The sequence below is a fragment of the Coptis chinensis genome, chromosome 3 (genome assembly GCF_015680905.1).
Source record: "Coptis chinensis isolate HL-2020 chromosome 3, ASM1568090v1, whole genome shotgun sequence".
NCBI classification, from domain to species: Eukaryota; Viridiplantae; Streptophyta; class Magnoliopsida; order Ranunculales; family Ranunculaceae; genus Coptis; species Coptis chinensis.
Genome location: NC_141458.1, coordinates 106,784,423 through 106,808,533, shown reverse-complemented (window position 1 = coordinate 106,808,533; position 24,111 = coordinate 106,784,423). Strand labels below are relative to the sequence as shown.

Here is a 24,111-nt window from a genome sequence, read left to right as displayed (position 1 = left end):
CCACATGTTATTTTTTAATATAATTTATTCTCTTTTTCACCATTCCAAAATAACTACTGTAGATAAGATAACTACCAGAATAAGATTGAATAATATAACTACATGTAGATAAGATAACTACCATAACAAAAAGAGTAGATTTTGGGTTTGAATAGAATTTAACGAATGGTAGCCCAATTTGTTCACCACTTCTAAATAAATGCATATTTAAATCTACCAAATAAATAATAAGAGCCCAAATCGTGTTAGATTAGCCAAGATTCTCTTGAACAAAAATTGTATTCTTACAACTTATTCCCTCCAACTTCTTTTTCTCTCTCCTTCTCTTCCCCCCATTGACTAAATTAAGCTACAACTTTGTTTTTTTTTTCTATCCTTAGTTAATGCTTGTGTTTTCTTTTTTTTTATTGTTATTTGTTTTTCTTAATTGGAAAGAGGTTGTTGCAACCCCAGAACCAAGCCGGCTCAAGTCATTGGAATTGGCAAACTTCCTCTTAAACTGACTAAGTCCCAAACGATCTAAGTCTAATCGTTTTGTGAATGTTCGGTTTCAATGTTTTATATAACAAATGTACTCATCATGTCTCCACAAACATTCATTATATTGGGAGTTCTCTAAGCTTTCATTTTTCTGTTCACAATATGTTACTTTCATTTTTTTTATCCACTGTTGGTCATCAAAGTTTTGTGAATAAACAGGGAACTTTATTAGAAATGATGATAAAAAATAGAGGGAAGGGAGAGAGAGAGAGAGAAAGAAGTAAGAGAACCAAGGTTTTGTGGAGAGAATAAAGGAAAAACTTAATTTTCTATTTATTTGGTATTATTTCAATTATTAACTAATTGATTTGAAAAAAATGGAAAATAATGATAACACAATGTTTATAACACACCAAGTGGGCTCTTATTAGAGAACCGGATGAAAGAGTAACATTTTCATCCGCCAATCTGCCTTCACTTGATTGGTGAACAAATTCGACTTCGAATTTAACCGGTTTATTCTGTTTTGCTCCACAAAGTAAATAAGAGACCCAAGAAGAATAAACTACATGTGTTTGGCCAAGAAGAACAAAACTTCGTGTTTTGGCTTGAATGCGTTTGAACTCTGCGAAGATCTTGACCGTGCTTATGTCAATTCCAGCTTCTCCTCCTAGTTATGGATTTTTTTTTTTTTTTTTATTTGATTATAATTTTTGAGAATTTGATACTGATGAAAAAGATGAACAGTGTTTACTTTTGTATATCCATTTTATTGATCAAAATGTACTATTCTTTCATTTATTATTTGAATATTCTATGTTTCTTTATTTAAATTTGCAAAATTGTCAATGCCATTTCAATTGTAGTAGTTCAATTCTTATATATTATTACTTGATAATTCCAGTAGTGTATTGAATCTAGGTCACTCATAACAGCAAAAAGTACTGGTGTATTGCTCCACAAAGTACTGTCCAAAGGCCTAGAAGCCTGGAGTAAATAACTTAAATATATGTTTTAAAATATATGTTTTAAAATGTTGAGTTTCAAAATAACTTAAATACATTTAAAATTTATGAATTTTTTAAGAGATTATGAGAGAGGAAATCTCGTTGTTTCACATCTGGTAGAAGTAGTTGCAAATAATTAAATATGATATTTTTGTCAATTGTTTCAAAAAGTAATTAAACATGTGTCAAATTCTGGTTTTGGTCAAACTTGGGTGTAAATACTAAAAATATTATGTCTCTGTCTTAGGAGTCCAATTTTTTTAAGAGACTCTCTTAAACTAATTTTCTGTTAGATTTATAGAGCCCAATATTGGACCATTGAAGAAAACACATATTTCATTGTTCAAATTTTTTAAACTTCCCACTTCCCTTTGAAGAGTAGCTAGGAGGGCAGAGACGCAGCGAGAAAAGAGGTTGGTGTTTAAACTTCAAAGACATCTATAGATCGAGATAGTCATATGGTGGATCCGAAACGAGCAAATAATTCTCGGCTAGTCGGCTGAATTGGTACAAATGAAATGTGGGAATGCCAAGCAACAACACCTGTTACTTGCGTTTTAAGCTATGTTTTTAAATTGGAAAGTACAGAGAGAATTAAGAAGATAGTGGATGGGAAGTGATAAAACAACTTGCATTGCAGTCTAGAGATCAAAATTACTGTAAGTAGTTTGAAGCAATGGTAACTCTTCAAACATCCCATCCATGATCCTTATAACCTGAAACTAACACACAGTTCGGCAGTTCCATTTACTCTTCAAAATTACTGCTAGTGTTCCACTGTTTTTCCTTTTCATCTATTGCACCTATATACTTTGCACTTTTTGGTACGTAAAAGAATCACAATCATCTGATGGACACCTGTTTTAGTACACATAACCCAGGAACAATTCACCATTTGTCACACTCCAAATTTTCAGAAAATTAAAAATAGGGAATTATCCACACCCTATTCCATCTTCTGAAAATCCAAAATGAAACAAAACCCTAATAACCCATTAACAACCACGATATTAAAATATGAGATCAAATTAAAACCAAACGAACAACTCTTAATGTACAAATTCAAGAATTTACTAAACTACTCTATTACATCTGTTTCAAATCAAAACTTTATACTTCATAAAACTTATACCAGTAAGACTCCAAGAGCAAATCTCAATCAAGCGTCTTCATCCGCTGCATTCCACCATCTATGTTCCCAAGAACACACCCACGTTGCAAAACAAAGCAAACATGGGTCAGCAAATTGAATTTGCTGGTATGAGTAGACTAACAACAAAATATATATAATAAATTTTTAAATTAATAAATATAACATTACCAACCATTTCAACTTGGAAGACAATATAGTTCCGTTTTCCAAAACGGCGTGTAGTTTCTTCATAAGTAAGATTTCACCCCTAATATACAAATTCCAATAATCTTATATAACATTACTCATCATTCCCACTTTTCAAAATAACTCACGACATAAATATCACTTACATTCTATTTATTAAATGCACATAGGATAATCTAATTAAATATGAGTTTGGTATACCTTACCTTTTAGCCAACACGTCGTTTTAGAGTAGGATATTTACGTCCCTGCAGAAAAGATTAATAGATCCTACCCTCCTGCAAAATAAAGTTAGACATCACAATAAAATGATTTATCTCAGCCAGTCAAATTTCCATTCATAACCAAATCTCATTTAAGACACTGAAGTCTAATTAATACAACATAGTTCGTCCCGTATATTTGGGGAATACTACTTATCATACCACCTATATCAAGGGTAGTCATTCACATGACATCATTACGTCATAAAGTTTCCAAGTGCATAACTATATATCTCAGACTATTACAAGTCATTAATATTTTCGTAATAACATATCAAGTTATAGTCATTTTGCAGTCACATAGAAATCACAATCATTTACTAATATTATTCACAGTCACACCTCACATCCATACATCACACAATTCATATAATTTTACTTAAAAACCACTCGTCTATTTATGAGAATGGGGAAATATCTCACCCAAGGAGTACATTCATCCCTTGTGAGTATCAACTCATACAAACCACGTAAACATTTCTCATAAGAAATCATAGACATCATATGCAATAACTCCATCACACGTAAAATTAATATTTTTACTTTGCTTATTAATTATCTTGTTGACTCATTTATTCAAAGACACAGCCCAACATTTAGTTTCTACTCCACGATTTGCACTACACACATTTACCAAATCACACATATCCATGTGCCTCACTCACACCGAGTACCACTACAAGACATATGTCCCAAGCGGGATATCGCCTCCAGGAAACATACTTTTATCTTGTAAACTCGTAACTTGTGAGTCACAGCCATCTCTGGGCTTTCCATATACATAATCACAAAGCCTCTTTTGGGCATAACAAAATATCAGGTCATTCATGGCATATTCAATGAATACCTTGGGTCATTCCCGCCACATTCAAGGAATACCCATCATAACACTAACGGGCCATTCATGGCACATTCAATAAATGCCCTGGGTCATTCCCGCCACATTCAAATAATACCCAAACCTACATTCCCGTATATTCAAGGAATACGACCAACCCGCAAGGCGAATACCTTAGTTCTTCTCTAGGGCAGTCTAAACTATTGGGTCATTTATGGCACATTCAATGAATACCCGGGTAATTCATGACACATTCAATGAATACCTATTTATCACATGACATCACAAGTCATAATATCTCATTACCAAATCCTGAGATGTGTCATGACACATTTATCACGCGTGAAGAGTTCTAAAGATGTGGGCAACACATTAAAATATTATTATCATTTATAATTATACTAGCATTACTCATGTCAAAACAGACCACACATGCAGAGAGTCATTTTCGCGCGTCAAGGCAAATCAAGCACTTAAATATCATTGAATGTAAACAGACTTATAATCAAACAAATACAATTTACATAACCACACTCATATACACAATATCGTAAACAAATAGTTCATTAGCCCAAATTCAAGTCCACAGACACGAATGTCCAAAATAGATCCATATATACTAAAGTCTATATTCATATACAACTTCTATCTCACACACATATATTTATGTAGTCTCAAAACAACAGTAATTTCTAACACAATCACATAGTTATCACACAAACTAATATATATATTATAGATATAGTGTAGTGTAGTGGCTGCACTTTTGCTCAAAGCTGCCTACGTATCCAAATCTTTTAAGATTGGAATCAAGCCTTCGTAGTTCTTACCAGCCACATAGTCAATGCTATAGTTTTTCCTACATTCATCCAAAGGACATGTAACTTAATTATTTAGAAACTAGGGTATGTAGACATATTTTTTCATGTAGAACTTGAAGTCCCAACCTCAGCCTATCTAGAAGAAAATTTAAGTTCAAAACGGTAAAAATCCTAATTTTCAGCAAACTAGATTTCTGACGGACTATTTTCTGAATGACACAACATTTTCCACAGGTGTCCAAATGCATCGAGGCTTTTTGCGTTGAAAAGATAACACACGTAACTTACTTTCTTATGTTTTACAAAAATACCCAATCTCATTCTAAATGTTCGATAACTAAGCTCGAACACAATGCGCAGAAACTGATTTCTGACGCATTGTTTTCTGCCAGTCAAACTTCCAAACACCATAATTAATTCCACGGGTCTCGGAATGCGATGAGGCCAATTGGAATAGAAATCAGACTTCCAAATCTTACTTTTTTATGTTTTATAAAAATTCTAACTCTCACCCTAACTATTTTAAAACTGGACTTGAACACAGTGCGCAGAAACTGATTTCTGACGCATTGTTTTCTGTCAACCAAACTTCCAGACCTTATATCTATCACCACAGACCTCGGAATGCGACGAGGCCAATTGCGTTGGAGAGCAGACAAATAAAACTTATTTTTTCATGTTTTGGCAAGAGTTTGAATCTGAACCTAACTATGTGAAAACGTGGTTCGAAAACAGGCACAGATCCGGATTTCTGCAGTCAGAAAATTCTGACGTGCTAACTTCCGAACACCGTAACCATATCCACAAACCTCGGAATGCAACGAGGTCGATTGGGTTGGAAAGCAGACTTCCAGACCTTATATTTTTATGTTTTCCTAAAATTATAGTTCAAACTATAACTAAATCAAAATTTAGTTCGAAATCAGACCACGACAACACTCGGTATTTAATCATGGAACAGAGAAAAATATATTCATGTATCTCAGTCAAACATTTCTACTTTTGACCACATCTCATTCAATTGTATATGAATTTACTTCACTCTGTAGCTGTGTGTAGAAATCAAACATGGTAATTCCCAGTAGACGCACATCTAATAACATAAAGAGGTGCACAGTAACTATAGTCAAACATTTCTTTAGCAAATTCAGCATGTACTTCTTATATATTAGACAAGTAGATTTCTCAGGTAGGTGAGGTATGTACCGCCTTTATGTTTCTGTTTCTCACGAGTACAGTTCCCATTTCTAAAATATAAATGGACCTCCACCTCAAGTTCTCCCAAGGAAAGACAAAACAGAAAGGAAAGGGAAACCCAGATAGCTAAGAAATTGTTGTTAAACAACAAAGAAAACTGAAGTTTGCTTAGCTAATACATCCCATGCAGTATATTGGAAACCTTCACTAAATACCTTAAGTTTATACGTGTAGCAAAACAAGGTAGTGGGCCTACCACTATACACCCTCTATCAATTAAATCTAGGGGCCGAAAAATGTTTGAAGTTGCCATACAATACAAATACGGTCAGCTAAATCTAGATATGAGGCCTTCTAAGCAAATTACATATAAGTTTTAAATAAATAGCTGAGTAGAGCACACCACCTCAGAAGGGCTGTACATAATCAATGGTGAGATAAAAAAAAAATGCCTTGATAATCCCAGACGATGGGTTGTATTCATATAAAAAATGTGCATCCCATAGCTTAATTTCCGCTCTCTCCAAAGTTTCCATTCTATACAATATGATGGTTCAATTTTAACACTGTGGCTGTGACACTCAAAAACAAAAAGGAAGGCACCACGCAAACCTACTTCCAAATATTTATATATATGCCAGCCACCATTGACTATAGAGAACATACCCATGACTATTTATGCATAAAGGCTTGAGTTCGCAAGAATGCCAATTAAATCTTTTTGACCACATCAATATTTTCATTACAAGGTTCCAATATATAAAATAAGTAAATAACTAATAGAATCATATGATTATCAATCAAATAAATTTTTAAAGAATATGTTTAGACTACTCACTCGTGATACGCTCCTGTTGCCAGCAAATCCCCCAGCAAGAAACATCCATTTCTTCTTTGAGTAAAACTCTCTCTCTCTCCACTCAAGCACTCTGCCCCAGTAAACACTCCTTTTTTCTTTTCTCTTGTACGTCTCTCTCTATTCTTCTCTTTTCTTTTTTTCCTTTTTTCAAAAACCAGAAAAACCAACAAAAAAGAGAGTTCGGTTGTAACCAAACCCCTCTTGAGTCACATTTTGTTCGACGATTTGAATTAGCAATAACTTCGAAGGTGATTCAGATTGGGGATGTTGTTGCTCGTCGGATGGTATAGATGGTTTTTCTCCTAATCTCCTGTCCTCCACGTACAAGTGTACAAAAACCAGGGGTCTTGACGCCATGGAAGTCTAGATTAATTAAAAAGGACTCGCTATGGGCACCTCCCATTTTGTGTTGTGCGGACTCCAAACAAAAAATTATTACAAATTTGTTGTTGACCTAAAAATCGTAATTTGTGTTGGGCACCCCCAACTACATCGAGGTAACCTTGAGCCAACATGTTTAGCCTTTCTCTTCTCTTCTCCCACATTCATAATCCCTAATCCCTAAATTATATCCTAAGTTCTAAACTTCAAAACACAACAAATGGAAGACCCCTAATTTCCTCTACCACTTAATGATGAAGAACATATTAATAATCAAAATTCTTCTACTACTTAATGATGAAAAACATTTTAAAGTAATTTTCTTATATATTTTTTTTTAAATAAAATTTCGTTACTTAAAGTAATGAAATTGAGGAGCAATGTAATGATTATCTCATATTAATAAATTGTTTACAATTACAACATAATTTCAAACATTTTTTAAAATCTAATCAATATAAATTCGAAATTTAATCAATAAAGTTTGAATTTCCTAAAATGTTTGAAATTTCGACATTACAAAATCAATTGGGAGAGCTTTGTGCGGCCTCTACAAGTCGTTTGTGAACCTTCCCCTCGATTGTTTTGGGGCTTGAAAATTTTGCTGGAATAATTGGTTTGGGGCAACATCACCAAGCAGTTTGGGTTGAGGTGATGCGGCCCAGCTAGGTCGTTTGGCACAAATGTAAGCGACTTCACCACATCCCACATCGCAAGAAGCACTTCCCAGTACCGACTTCACTACATCGCTGGAAGCAATTCCCATCGACTTTGCTATATCACTTGAAGCACTTCATTCCCAACAATTCACCGTATCTATTAACTGCCTAAAAATATTTCACTGTCAAGTCATTGGTCCAGTCTTCATTCAACATCACCAAGTCGTCGAGGAGGCTATAAAGCGGCACCACCAGGTCGTTTGGTAAAAACAAAGTCAGTTAATAGAAACTGGTATATCCAAACCTCTGCCAGCAAAACTCAAAAGGAACTCAAAATCACTGATCCAATTTACGTGGACTTTTGGCAAGAGCTGGTGTATGATAGACATCTTAGGTACTGTACTTATTGCTCTTTACAAGGTCATAATGCCAGTCATTATCGAAAGCTTAATCCAAACGGCTCCACTACGTGTGGCGAAGTAATGAATGATAAAACTCCACCCATCCAAAATCATGTGAATATTGGTGCTAGTTTGGGCGCAGACAAAGTGTTTGATGGCTTGGAGATTCCTTCAAATTGGGCTGCAACTTCAACTGATGGGCAGAATGGTTTGAAAAATAATCTGGCTGTTGAAATTTATCACAATTCTGAAACTATATATTCTTGTTGACGATATTAGTTTTATTGAAGAGACTCAAGTTGGTCATGTATCACAAGAGAAACTCGAGGTAGATCCTAAGAAAGGCACGAGTGTACGTCGACAGAAGAATACATTGTTAGTGACTCAGACTAGTGATCTGCCTCCTGTTGTTTTTCCAATATTTAGTCCAACATAAGATCAACATTTTTCAATTCATCATTTCTACTCAAAGCAACAACAAGAACCATAACAAATCCATCCAAACTAGCCAAAACTTAAAATTCTCATATGATACTTTCACAAATCAAAACCCTTCTTTTCTTCCGCCGAATCTTTAATTTCTTGACGTGAAATCAAATAATTTTGATATAAAGAGAAAAATATGGTTGAAGCACTAAGAAGAGTAACCCAAAATAAACAAAAAAAAAAAAAAAAAGGTTGCGATGAAGACTGGTTGTAATGGTTATGTCCGGTTTATTTTTGTGTGGGCTTTGGTGATGGGTCTGCCCAAAACTCTATGTTGCGCCCAAAGTAATTACATACCCCAAATTGGACCGGGGTCTGCCCAACACAAAATGGGTCTGTCAAGAACAACAGGAGAATCATGGGGTTGGCCAAAGAGGCAGTTGGAATAATAGGAACGGACGATCCCCATGACTTTCAAACAGCACGAAATTGAATTGATTTCTTTTGGTTAGGCGCGTAAGACAATTCCTGATTCTAAAATTTGAACTAGGCAGCATTGGAACCATCAACAAGGCCATAACCTAATGCTAACTGGAATGGTGAAATGTCGTTGGGGATTTCATAGCTACTCATTACCAAGTCTGCGATAAATAAAATTCCCTATGAATTAGTACATATAGAGACTTTAAGGTACACCAAAGAAATGTTTTGTAGTAAAACCTTGCTGTCCTCTAGTCATTTCTACCTATGTCTTTTTATTTTTATTGAAGAAATTAAACATATTTCTGTGATAACAATGCCATATTAAAAGCATCGCTTTCCTTCAAAAAGTGAGGAGGGCAGAGACACATCGAGTCATTGCGAGTTATTTACTTGTCATGCAACTACATTCTTAGTTTCAAATCCCAAATACAATAAAGCAAGAAAATGCTCCAACAAAGTGATATCCCTAATACAATTAATAAAGCGAGAAAATGCTCCAACAAAGTGATATCCCTAATACAATTAATAAAGTGAGAAAATGCTCCAACAAAGTGATTGAAAATACAATATTTGTTCAAGAATACCGATGCAATTGGCTATAAATGGCAACCATGTCATCAACGAACTTATACTACCAAATACCTCGAATTCTATCTGCAGTCAATGCGATCCATTTCACGGCTGTGATCCATTTTACAATTCACCAAAATAACTATGAGTAGCAAGAAGATATGGTAACTCACTAATTATTCCATTCTCTAAGTTGAAAACTGGTATACCACCACATTCAGTGTTATTCTGATGATTGTATTCTGAAAATAATATGGAGTTCCCTCTACATCCAGGAAAGTCCAACGCTGAAATAGAACACGAGTGATCCATACTCAGCAAGAACATTGCATCTCCCAAGCTCTTAACCTTAATCCACTGTTTTTCCTTTTCGTCCAACATAAACACTTTGCACTCTTTGGGTAAAGGAAAACAATCCTCACAGTTCAGGTCATGATAACAAAACCGATCTAAGCGCACATCAACCAGAAACAACTTCTCATTGGACTCCAACAGATATTTGTCCTGCCACGCATTTTTTATAGAATTCGCTACCAAAGTCATTTCAAAAGTACGTGAATCAACAATCCAAGTTCTCCCCATTCTATCTACTGCATAAAATCGTCCTTTGTAAAGTATAACGTCGCGAAATTCACCTTTCTCATTACCAATCACAGTCCACATTTTATCCCCAGATCGAACAGAAACCAAAGTTTTCGGATAATGGATTGCCATGATTACAAAATCATGAATGCTATCATTTCTTGAATTCAAGACAAGTTTTCGCAGATCATGAAAACTGGTAATCTCTTCGCCGGTACTGGAATCAATAGTACAAAGTTCATAATACTTATAGAACCCAGAGATTTCGACTTCTGACAAGTGCAAAGTTTTCAAATATGTCTTGCGAGAAAGCCAGTTTTCCGAGAGTGGATCTTTAAAGTACATCCTATTTGGTTTGTCTTCACTGAAAACGATTACGCCAACTTTGCCAGATGATATTCTTGCAAAGTGTTGGAGTTCAGGTTTATGAGTAAGTTGTCGTCGTCGAATGGTATAGTAGGTAAACTGCTTAAGTGTGGTAAAACCAGTAGGATTTCCTTCATATTTAAGGAAGAATGGATACGGGAGTTTGGGTTGTGTTAAAGTGAGAGGTGGAAGAAGAACAGAAGATCTCCAAGATTTACAAACTGCTCGAAATTGGAGAGTTTGGAAACGGGTTTCAAGTTTTTTAGCTATATTGGTTAACAATTCTTGGGGTAGCTCAGACCAGCGAGGATGGTGAGCAGCCATGATCGTTCAATTTTGAAGAACTAGTAAGGTTTTTGGGGATGACCCTGTTTCTTGAAACTATGTAACTCTGAGAATATTCTTGGAAGAGTATTTTTTGTATTTGTGAAGGCACAAGTGGAAAGAGGAGGATCAGTTAGAAATTGGAGGGAATCCTGTTTATAAAAGGTGGTCTGTAGACTATACTATACTGTATACTGAGATAACAACGGGTGGTCTCTATACAACTCTTTTAAAAGAGTTGACCATGGGCTATGCGGTCTATGGGCTATGGTATATTGGCATTTCCTACTCCATACTGCTTAAGGCGTAAGATTGTAAGTATTAGTATTGCGCATTATATTGAACTGTGGTTGTGACTGTAGAGGACTAGAGCAGAGCCTTGGACAGTTGGACTATAAGATAGTGAATGAGATCTGATCAGACTCAGTCACGGGAGAGCCCAGTCCGAGATTGATTCCAAAGTTTGATGTATCCGTTACAGAGTTATCACACAAGGATAATGAGTTCAGCATTTGGACAGCACTTGTCGAGCTGATTACGTATTTGCGTGTGTGATCAATCTTAGTGTGGGGTCAATTAACTTATACAAGATAGGAGCCTAAACAAATCTGAGTTCTTAATACTATCCAAAAAATCGTTTGCATTCTTCTTTGAATAGTTTGAACCCTAAAATAGGGTCTTCGATCAGGAAGATTTATGAACATTATCTCCAGTCATGTCGCTAGCATATTGCATTAGTCTCACCTCTAATGTTGAAGTTGGTGCCCGTCTCCCGATTCTTTCTGATGAGGTCCAAAAGAAATAAACAACGTACATGCAAACCAATTGATAGTGCCAGCTAAAAACATTCTAGACAACAGTATGCTGGTGTCCCGATTTGTTGGTAAGAAACTTCAAAAGAAATAAACCAAGTACAAACAAATTGGGAAATAACATAGTACCAGCGCCTGAAAACATCTCCTAGGCAACAATCCAAACATCAATTATGTTTGAACACTCCCTAAAAGAAACAGTATAAAGCAAGAGCTTTTACTTGAGTTTCTAATAGAACCTATACCAGCAAAAACAACTACATCACAGTGCATAGTTGGAGTTAGAGGCCAGGGAAACGATTGCACACTACAAAATGACAGCAATTTGGAAAACCTCTTTGCTATTTTTTTTTTCCTGAAGAGAGTGGAAACAGCGTAGTCTAATTACCTTCTTATCACTGCTAACCAATTGAAGTATTAATTGCTCTTTAATACCTTTTCCTCGCGCAAATTCCCCATACAGGAAGATTGCAAAGCAGTGTACATAGACAGTAATGCATTGTTAGCTTGCACTTCATAGTGAAGGGGTGAGCGTTGAAGAGAAGCCTTTGAATTAATCTCCCAAACATATGCAGAGACTCAAAGAAGTATTTCTGCAGCGCAGCCGCACAGTTGACTCAGTGATTGGCTTAACTATAAGGAAACCACAACTGAAGAAGTATAAGTTACCTATTTAGTGAAGGAAACTAAGAAACGTGCATTCCAATTAAACCTAGCTTCATATATCATCAAACTATCAGACATTTCAGACATCACGTTCAGAAATTTAGCACACATCTTCTCCCAGTCTACAACCACTACATTTGCATGACCGTTAAAACCCAGAAAAGAAGAATGCAAGAAAATTGGGGATCTTAGTTCGTCTTCATTCCCTTGTAATTCTAAGACATGGCCTATAATTCACCAAAAGCACCAAAATCAACATATAGCATTAACCATCCTAAATTATCAAATGTGCTACCTACTGTGTGAACAGAACTATACCATGTCCTTAAACTATGCTCACCAAAAACAAACAAACAAAAAACACCAACACTTTGATTTTCTCCTTTATTTGGGTCAGTTAAGTTCTAGTTGTGATTTTAGAGTGGGCAACGTACTGTCCCCAAACTTCAAATGGAAAATCAATGTCTGACAACCATTTACAAGTACGGTGTAAAGAACATTTACAAAATCAAAGTTTCATTCCCTGTTAGAGCAACACTTTACTGACGAAGTGCTCAGTAGTGAAGTCGACCTCTCTCCAGAGAGCAGTTATTTTCCACTTCTGCATGCTCTCAACATCGTTTATCCATCTTGCTTGAAGTTTCCATGGAACATTGTCCCCTTCAAACGCCACTGCTGCTGCCTCTGAGTCAGGTTCATTCCACAAGTTCTTCCACCCTTTAGCTACAGCTGTGTCTACTCCTTCATGAATAGCAAGGCGTTATCCCAATAGTTCTCCATTGTGTCATCATGAATTTCCCATTACTCCCTCTAAAAGCAACACTATGCGGCCGGGGTTCCCAAACTGCAATTAGGGGAAAGGGTTACGACAGGGAAAACCTCAGGCCAAGTGGCAGAGTAATTTGTCGTGTATTCACAAAGTACCATGAGCTAAAATTTCATCAAAAAACCAATTCTTGCTACATTGACAAAAATCAGGCGCATCAAAGGGCCTAAAACTATTCTCACTATATATGCTTAGGACTCCTACAGAAATGCCCAATTGTCCCCTTGTTTAAATCATAGAAAATTACTTATCAAGTATACGGAATGAACTGGTTACCTTTGATGATTCACATAGTTACCTTTGATGTTTTATGAAACCATCCTAATGTGAGTTAGGTGTTGAAAGTCCAAGTTGGGGTCGGCCAAAATAAGTAGCTCGGGTCCGCTATCCATTCAAAAGTTCCATCCGTCAGATCAGATACTCCTTATGACCAAGTATAATCTTGCAGTTCAAACTCAGGCCAAAGTAAATTTCCAAAAGCGCCTTCCTCTAAGTTGAACACTCGCACCTTATAAAAGAATGAACCGCCATCCCTGTTCACTACAGAACAAGCTATACACAATATGCAATTTTCTTTAAATCCAGGAAAAATCACGCGCCTGAAACAGAAAATGAACGTTGGGTTACCTGAATCCCCTGGCGTTTCTTTTGGTCCAGCCTATAAACTTTGCACCCCAAGAAAATACCAACACAGTGATTAGACGGAGTTTTGTTTAGATGCACATCGATCAGAAATAACTGCCCATTCGACTCCACCAAATGCTTGGAAAATGTCAGATTGTTTTTTTTCCCTGTAATCGGATGGTGTAGTAGGTGCTCTCCATGAGTTTGCAGAAACCTTGACCCATACATACCTGTCTGTAATCAGTTGGGCTTATTGGTAAAGGAAGCATGGGTTTAGGGAAGGAGCTGGAGGAGCAGAAGATCTCCATGAGTTGCAAACAGCTAGAAATTGAGAGTTTTGAAACGAGTTGCAAAGCTATTTTCACTAACATATTTTATACAGACATGAAACCTCTTTTTCTTGAATAATTCAGTAGATTTCGTAAATGTTTGCTTCTGATTAATCATCAGTTGAATGTGGTTCAATTAAATGAAGCTCACGGTCATTTCATTCTTGCACTTCAAATATGTAACATTTCAAAGATGGCTGCTTGCATTTCTTTGGGTACAGTTACTCTGGGAGAATGTAACAGCAGTATGGTAAATGGAATTCCATGATCCTGCTGCAATCCTGATTCAAGAGTAAGCATATAGGTCTAACCTAATAATAGAGTAAATTTGACTATATAACTTTCCCTATGAAGGTTCAAAAAGAAACAAAGCCATCAGTACAAAACAGAGCAACACCCATTGCAGGCAGAATTAGCAAGGTGATTTACAGTTAACAGGGAGGAGTGAAAGATGACAAAAGTTTGGAAGCACTTTATAAGGTCCAAAATATACTGTAGTGGATAACAGTTGGCCAAAAGTTGGGAGGTCTAAATGTATCAAATGAGTAAATCACAGAGAGACATAGGACCATTAGTCAATCCCCGACAACACTAGACAACAATAATCCATCAAGAAGGTGTAGATTAACGGCAGCAAATGGTGAAGACGTAGGCCATGTCAATGAGCAGACACTGAAGGGAGAAAAAGAATGGACAGATGAAGGCTGAGTCGAGGAGGCAACGGTTTGGTTAAGGGAGACGAAAGGAGTGGGACATACACAAAAGGGAACGGATACAAACAGACAAATGCCTTAGACCTCCTAAATTTAGTCAACCAAGTAAAACTGCGGAGAACGAAGACTAAGTGAATGACAGGTGAATTTTTTTTTCTGATGCCAATTCTCATCAGATATTTTACTGGGGGGGGGGGGTTACTATTTGTTAGAATACATGAATAACCTTGTATGAATTATATCTTAGCTCTCAATTCTTATAAAACAGAACTGAAGATGTTTTAATAATAAAATACATGAAAACAAACTCATTTTTTCGTAGTACACGCACATCTAATGGATCTTAATTAAGCATCTGCCATAAATCATAACCAAACAAGAAAAAAACAAAGTTCCCAACTACAGCACACTATATCTAGTATCAAGTACCTCTAACGCTGTCTGACGTCAGTTTAATGCGGGTGTTGGGTGGCCAAAATAACTGTAGGTAGCTTGAAAAACCGGTAGCTCTGTAAAAGTACCATCCTCCATGTTGTACACTGGTATTCCTTCACCGTTGTTCATATTACGGTAATCATTAAGTAAAATGCAGTTCCCTTCACATCCAGGAAAATCTAAGGACGACACAGAATATGAATGTTCCCTACTCAATGAGAACATTGAGTCTCCCAAGTCAATTACCTCAAGCCATTCCTTTCCCTTTAGATCCCACCTATATACTCTGCACCGTACAGGTATAGGACGACACCGTTGGCGTATAGATCCAATCCTTTTCCAGACCCGTTTTAAGTACACACAAACCCGGAATAAGTCCCCACTGGACTCGGTTAAATAATTCGTGTGACCTCTACTGACAATAGGATTCACTACAACAGTCACATTCAAGGTATGCGGATCAACAATGCAGGTTCTCCCCGTGCTATCTGCTGTATAGAACTGGCCTTTGTAAAGTATCAAATCATGAAATATGGAAATACTTATATCACCAGGTTTGGTCCACATCCGGTCACAAGAACGAAAACAAACCAACTCTGCCATATCATAGAATCCCATGATTACCATATCGTTCATAGTTCCACTTGAAAACACAGTTATGTTTCGCAGATAATATCTGCCCATACTGGTAACGGCATCAAGATGATATTTTTTATGAACACCACAGATTTTGTGGTCAAGTAAATTGAAACGCTCTGCAAACGGTCTAGGAATAGGTTCGATCACGAGATTTGAGAGTGGGTCAATGAGATGAAGCATACTTGGGGTTTTTGAAGACGCAATATTTTGGAAGATGATTCAGATTTTGGCTGTTGTGATCGGAAGGTATAGTTGGTCACCTCCACAAATTTGCAGAGATCATGAGAATGTTTACTAGGGTGAGGAAGCAAGGGGAGAGTAAGAGGGAGTGTTGGAAAAGGAACAGAAGATCTCCATGAGTTGCAAATGGCACGAAATTAAAGAGTTTCAAAACGGGTGTGGATGTTTTCAGCTATTTTGGCTAACATCTCCTGGGGTAATCCAGACCAGTCACGCTCTCGCCCAGTTATGCTCATCTCACTGTCAATTTTCAAATCCACAGATTGAAAAAATAATCGTGGTTTAGGGATATAGAAGCAAAACAGTGTCTCGGGGTTACCTATAAACTGAACAAGAGATAGAATTGGAGGAAACTGGAAACTCTTTCGCTGTAGAGAATGTATAGATATAATGGATGGGCCTAGAAGCCCGTTCACGCTCCAAGTCTTTTAGGAATCTCAATCAAGCATTCAAGTCTTTACTCATTACATACTCAACACACAGCATGAACTCCGATATTGAGACAAAACCTTTGATCAGCATATTTGTGATCTTTGCTGCAACTCGTCATCGGTGCGCACAAGAAGATATTCTTCAAAAAGTCCGTAGATTTGGAACTCTAATAGATTTAGTACCTTTGGAGCTGTTTCAAGCATAGGATAGATTCCTAAGACCGGCCGGATTGAAGTGTCCAAAGAGTGGATCAATGAGATGAATGACATTTGGGCTTTGTTCTTCGACTTCAATTAATAAGCCAAACATTTTTCGAAGAAGATGATTCTAGTTGGGAATGCAGTTGCGCCTTTGCTCCAACGGCATAAATGGTGTTTTGGATGACTTTGTAGGAACCAGGACGAGTGTGTTTCCTGTCGTGGTCGTGAAGAATTGGGATAGGGAAGTATAGGGGTGAAAGGAGGAAGTACGGGTGTAGAAGATCTCCAACACTTAGAGATGATGTCAAAGTTTGTGAGTAGATGTTTTGATATATCTGATTGTGACCAGTCACGTTTAGGCATACTACTACTACTCATGGCTATTCTTCAATATCAGACTCTTACTCTAATGGAGGAATTGGGATAGGGAAGTATAGGGGTGAAAGGTGGAAGTACGGGTGTAGAAGATCTCCAACACTTAGAGATGATGTCAAAGTTTGTGAGTAGATGTTTTGATATATCTGTTGGAATATCTTGTGTATTTCTAAATACTAGTGTGTGTGTGTGTGCAAAGTGGAGGAGATGAACAAATGGTGTTCTCTCCACTTTAGTGCATAGTAGATAGTCCCACATTGGTTATCCACCACATCGGGTAGGGTTCAGGCCTGGGCTTGGGCTTACAGTTGTGGGTAGTGGTTTGACCAATAGCCTAAACTTGTTTTGCCTTTTTCTTGAAAGCAAAGAAGTTTTCAAGTGTTCTATTAGGAGTTGGTCTCTCTTTCTCCTAACCTCTATAAATAGGACTGTGAGTCCATAGAGAGAAGAGACTTGATCGAAACTCAACTCGGAAACGAAAACTCAAACCAGTCCTTTTCTTTTCTCTTCTTCTATCATCGGTCGCCCGAGAGAGTTATATTGTTTGTTCTAGAGGGTAGTCCGCTCTAGTGCAAAGTCGCTGCTGCTGTTAACCATTGAATCCTGTGAGGAAGACGCCATCTGTTGCCTTTTCGCACCATTGGAAGGGGCGAAATCTTTCCTTAAGGACGACTAATCCGCCTTGGTTATTCCCGCCATCGTTGTCCTTGTTTCTTCATTGCTATCGCTCCTTCTCGTTTCTACTTTAGTTGCTGTGTTCATACAACTATTCTAACAATCTTAAGGAAAGATTTCTGTAGTAGAACAAAGGAGAGTCTGTAATACGACAATCAAAAGATAAGTCTTTTACTTTAAGTTATTGTTTGTGTTATTGGGTTATGACTTTAGAAATTTTCTAATAATTTCGTTTTTGGTAGGGAAACCAATTAAAGATTGAATATTTATTGATCTTTTGTGGTTTATCAAACCCTAGATGGTTGTAGATCTTTCTCCTACGTTTGTGGGAGTCAAATATGAGATTTCTATCAAGAAAAACGTCAAACTTCGTCTTTTTGACAGCTGCGTCACTCGTTATGGAAACTGCTATAACTTTCAGCTCAGAGCTCGGTTTTGCAATCCGCTTCTTGTGTTGGATAGCTGATTCAAAGAGCTTTCCAGTGGTATAAGGCTTGATACCCAATTCGTCCTGAGCTGGTTTAGAATTACAGTTCTTTTGAACTGTTTTTCTAGAAGGAGGAAAATATGGTAATCCGGTTTTTCAATCGGTTAGGTATCGTATTCTTTCACTCTTTTCAATTCTTTTGGTTTAATTATATGGTGATATTCTTGCCTTGAGTTGCATGCTAGTTTTCTTAGGAGGGAAATCCCTAAGCTTAAACTTCTTTAATAACCTAGTCAACAAATTATATGTGTTTATCAATGAGGAATTAATTGGTTTGACTAGAAGTAGTTTGATATTAATTTTCTTTGTACATATGTAGATGTATGTAGATGGTCTAAGAGAGACCTTAAGATAGTTAATATCAACCACACTCAAATCTTGGATAATAATTATAATGTATTCAATGCATAATTGCTTACCTTTATTGAGTGAACGTGTTGTTAGACGATGGTTATAATTGTACTGTTGTGAAAATACATGTTAGATGAAGTAACTTGTAGGGTATATCCAATATAGCATATGTTAAAGTTGTGTAGCATGCTAGTTTTAGATATTAATCACCGTGGATTTACTTTAAACTTGATAATAGTTTATTGGTAAATTTTTCTAGTTGAAGACATTAATGGGTTGAGCCATTAGATGTTGTGGTAGTACTTGAGGTCTTGTTGATAGGGTATCCTATCTTGCTTGAGCTCATATAAAAAAAAAAGGAGGTGAAGTCCTCAGTTGTTTTGCATATTCAGTGGCTAGATTTGCTTAAATATCGTATACTTTTTGTTGTGAGGGGTACAGTTAAAGTTTATTTTTTCTGAACCTATGATATGATATTAACCATGTTTGGCATGAATGCATTATTTAACAATAGGCATGAAGTTTAACCATGTCATATATTATTAAGTAATGAGCATCGTTGTCTATGAGAGAAACAATATGAGAAACAATCATATCCTCCTAAACCTAATTTAGTCAAGGAGATGTAAGGTTATGGATTGTCTTCTTAGACAATATCCTCCAGTGACTATTTTAGACAAGGAGATGTAATGCTTGTGGATTGTCTTATTAGGCATTATCCTCCTATGACTATGAATAAATAGCCAAGGTGATGTACAAGTGCGTGGATTGTCTCTCTATGTAAGTTGGAATGTTGAATGATGAAAAAAAAAGAATGATAATGATATTATCTTGGGTAAAACCTTTTTCATCTAATTCTTCTATTCTTTAAAATTCATTTGAATCACTTGTGGATTTCCTTTCATATAGATAGCATGAACATAATATGACTATGTTTAATATGATCCAGAATCATAGACTTGAGTAAAGTATATTCTTGTCATATGAGTGCATTTTATTGTTGTTGTTTCTTTTAGTGTTTGTAGAGGTATAATGTGTTTTGCATGTAAGTTTGATTAGGTTGAGTAACTATTGAACTGTGGGGGGTGGTGACCCATATGCATAACACTGTTTTACTATAGTTCATCTCACAAGATAATTGGAAAGACATTGAACTACAAAGTATGGAAAGGTCATGGGCCTATCCAATGTGGGGTCTTGTCAAGGCTATTGTGAATGAATCTAAAAGAAGTCTTTTTGAGACCTAGAATTATCTAGTAGATATTCATTGGTGAAACTCATAATAGTGATGTTTGTTTTCAGTTGTCATGAGTGATAACAATTTTGTAGATACCACACTATTATTGAATGTCTTATATGCTAATTTTATTTGAGGTTGTGCTTTCTGAGAAATTGGCATAGAGTGGTTGAATGTTCATAATGAACTACATAAGATAATCCCATTATTTCTGCACAAGAAATTTGGAAGACTATCAATGAGTATTTCCACCATTCACGGTGATGATGTTTATATGTTTCTTGAGGAAGATTCATTAACCTATAAGGAAGTTGTCTGTCTATGAGAAGTGTCCTTTTTGAAGGATACAACTCCTCTAAACCGGACTCTTGATTTATTAAGGGGATCTATAGGTTGAATTGGATCTTTAAGAGAAAACTAAAACGTGATAGTTGTATTGCAAAATACAATGCTAATAATAATAGCCAAGGGTTTCAATCGAGAGACAAGATTTATACTATTTTGAAACCTTGCTCATATAACTAGAATTTCTTCTACGTAATTCTAAAGACTCTAGTTGAGTAGTTGTCTTGGAACTATAATACCAAGTAGTACCCGGTGATGAGTCAAGGTATACAATTTAGTTAAATCTTTGTATGAGTTGATTCAAGCCTATAAATGGCATGAGCAATTCAACAACATATTAGTGTCATATGGATGTCAAAGTACCGTTGTTGATAAAAATGTGTACTTTCTTTAGAGCAAAGCAAGACATATGTGTTAATCTCTTTGTTTAGATGATTTAATATCATGAGTGCTAGCATTGAGAATGTGTATGAGACGAGAAATTCCTATTTGAAACACATCATAAACCGTCATTGAAAATGATAGTTTATTATGTTGTTAAACTCATTTCTCAGAACTACTATATTCAGTTGTCAAGATGTTGACGCCCTAATATGGTTGAAGGCCACCGCATCTTTAAACCGGACCGGCCGGATGGTATAGGGAATTTCGGCACTACTGAAATTGAATGATGGTGAATATAGGAATTAAAACTCATGTTGGTCTCATTATATTGTTATAGCACTTAGTAGAAATATTTTTCATTGAAAAGTATGGGTATTATGATAGTAAGCATGTGTTAACACCTTTTGTGGCATATATCCATCTTATGAAAAATAATCTCCTTGTGTTTTCTCATACTAAATATGTCAATATCATTGATAGCCAATTGTACTTGATGGATAATGTATGTGAGACATGACATTGCCTACATTAATGGCATACTTGGTGATAACCCATTGTGTCCTTATAAGGAACTTTGATGTATATTGTCGATTATCCAAGTAGTATAAGCGAGCCATTGATTATGGACTGATATTTAGTAGATTTCCATCATTGTTAGAAGGGTAATATGTTATAAACCGGATCCAAGAATGTTTATGTGTTTACCTTTGGTGGAAATTGAGTGTCTTGGATATCATCCAAGCTAATCGCCTTTAGAAAAGGCATGTGATGATGCCGAGTGGGTTAGCAACCTCTTGGCAAATCTTCCCATTGGCTCTAAACAGACCTCGATGTGTATATGCTTTGCAATCGTCTCATTGCAATAGCTAAGACATGTTATCTTATGTGCAATGGGAAAAGAATATATGTAAGTTGAGATATAACTTAATCAAGCAAAAAGCTAGAGATTATGTTAGGTTGGACTTAGTTTGGCCACATGTCTAACCGCACTTCTTCTTTGGAGGCAAGTGATTATACGTCGAGGGGATGGGACTTTTGCTTTAGATAGAGGGCTTACAATCGACCAACCCCACCTATGTGATTGGAGATCCCATGAAGTAGGTTCAAAGGGAAAAACAAGTCACCTCGCCGCCTGGTATGCTATTGTCTTTCTTTGAGATGTCCCACCCTATGACTAGATAGCATTATTGTATACTTTTGTATAACTTGAATAACAATGAGAAAAGGATGAGTTATTTTACTTTAATGGAATCCATAGTCCATTATTTTTATGAGATAGTGTATTTTAACCGCTATGTACACTTGATGGATATCCACCTACGTGAATGTAGAACTGGCCTGGTTCTTATGAGTATTCGTGCAAGTACTCTAGAGCATTCACATAACACAGCAATAAAGGGCCAAAAAGCAACACCGCAGTAATCGGCATATAATGAAAGAGCAATGTGGGTGCATGTCCTCTATTTTACTACAAGGGAATGTTGGTTCAAAGATTTTTAATCCACCACTTTCAATGCATTATAAGATATGTTACCCTATGACTGGTTCAAGCCCGTAAAGCACCAGTATCTTATGCATTGTTTTTTCGATTCTCTCTGGCATTTCGTTAACCCATTTCTTTTGTAATATCCTATTCCAAAATAGTAGGGGACTATTAGTATTTTGAAATAGTGGGGGATTGTTGGAATATCTTGTGTATTTCTAAATACTAGTGTGTGTGTATGCAAAGTGGAGGAGATGAACAAATGGTGTTCTCTCCACTTTAGTGCATAGTAGATAGTCCCACATTGGTTATCCACCACATCGGGTAGGGTTCAGGCCTGGGCTTGGGCTTACAGTTGTGGGTAGTGGTTTGACCAATAGCCTAAACTTGTTTTGCCTTTTTCTTGAGCAGCAAGTTTCAAATCGTCTATTAGGAGTTGGTCTCTCTTTCTCCTAACCTCTATAAATAGGACTCGTGAGTCCATAGAGAGAAGAGACTTGATCGAAACTCAACTCGAGAAACGTAAAACTCAAACCAAATTCTTCTTCTTCTTTCTACCATCACCGCCCTTGAGAGTTATATTGTCGTTTAGGATAGTCCGCTCTAGTGCAAAGTCGTCACGCTAAACCATTGAATCCTCGCGGAGGAAGACGCCATCATTTGCCTTTACTCGCACCATTGGAAGGAAGGGGCTTAAATCTTTCCTTAAGGACGGCTAATCCGCCTTTAGTTATTCCCGATTCATCGTTGTCCTTGTTTCTTCATTGCTACTTCTCCTTCATACGCTCTACTTTTAGTTGCTGTGTTCATACAACTATTCTAACAATATCTCTCAACAAGTTGATTGTGACCAGTCACGTTTAGGCATACTACTACTACTCATGGCTATTCTTCAATATCAGACTCTTACTCTAATGGAGGAATTGGGATAGGGAAGTATAGGGGTGAAAGGTGGAAGTACGGGTGTAGAAGATCTCCAACACTTAGAGATGATGTCAAAGTTTGTGAGTAGATGTTTTGATATATCTCTCAACAAGTTGATTGTGACCAGTCACGTTTAGGTATACTACTACTCATGGCTATTCTTCAATATCAGACTCTTACTCTAATGGAGATTTAGAGACAAGAAGTACATGAAAAAGATTAAAAACGGTTAATCTTAATCACAGTCTTCTTGTCAATGCAAAGTCACGGCGTTGGAGTTAAATAAATCATTTTAAGTGGGGACAAAAAATAAAGAAAAAATGGTATAACAATTGGAATATACATATACAGTAAAAAAAATTACGACCAAGGACCAAAATATTGCGGATATATATCGTTTTTTTGTACACCGACATCGATATTTCTGACATATATCCACCGAATATTGAACCTTTTTTTTCCAATATATATCGGAATTTCCAATATAAAATTTTATATCACTGATATAATCGATATATATGATATATATATCGTTTGATTTTTTGACTATTTTTTAATATAAATCCAATATTTCTGATATTATATTTTCAATATATCCGATATTTTTGATATTTTAAATAGTTTGAACTGGTCACAAAAAAAATCCAATATATCCGATATATATCGGTTTTTTAGTATACCGATATATTCACTAATATCGATATTTTGGTCCTTGAGAAAAACTACCAAGAATGTGTTTGTGGCAATATTATGGAGCGGGAATTACTTGGATAGTTTGTGATTGAGCGATGATACCAATACAAGAAATTGGGCTAGAGAGTCTCATTTTTAAAAAAAAACAACTCTAAAGCCCTATCCATAATTTTTTTGGGTTTTAATACCCCTACATTGTTTTTATTCGTGATAAGTGTTTTTTTTATAGAAAATCTTTAGAATCT

The 24,111-nt window shown here is 36.2% G+C and overlaps 1 protein-coding gene and 1 long non-coding RNA gene across 2 annotated transcripts; both read right to left on the bottom strand.

The window, feature by feature from the left end:
• Positions 1 to 9,847: 9,847 nt before the first annotated feature.
• LOC147512662 (F-box protein SKIP23-like) lies at positions 9,848 to 10,996 on the bottom strand. The gene has a single exon (XM_086598764.1). The coding sequence runs from the start codon at positions 10,994 to 10,996 to the stop codon at positions 9,848 to 9,850; it is 1,149 nt and encodes a 382-aa protein (XP_086454890.1).
• Positions 10,997 to 12,826: 1,830 nt separating this feature from the next.
• On the bottom strand, positions 12,827 to 15,417 carry LOC147512661 (uncharacterized). The gene is made up of 2 exons (XR_015215049.1): positions 13,599 to 15,417; positions 12,827 to 13,318 (listed from the first exon to the last, which is right to left on the bottom strand). It is a non-coding gene; the product is annotated as an uncharacterized LOC147512661 (long non-coding RNA).
• Between the last annotated feature and the right edge of the window lie 8,694 nt (positions 15,418 to 24,111).

What these genes read in the sequence shown, in the direction of transcription:
- LOC147512662 (XM_086598764.1), bottom strand. Translation starts at nt 10,996, where the DNA reads ATGGCTGCTCACCATCCTCGCTGGTCTGAGCTACCCCAAGAATTGTTA.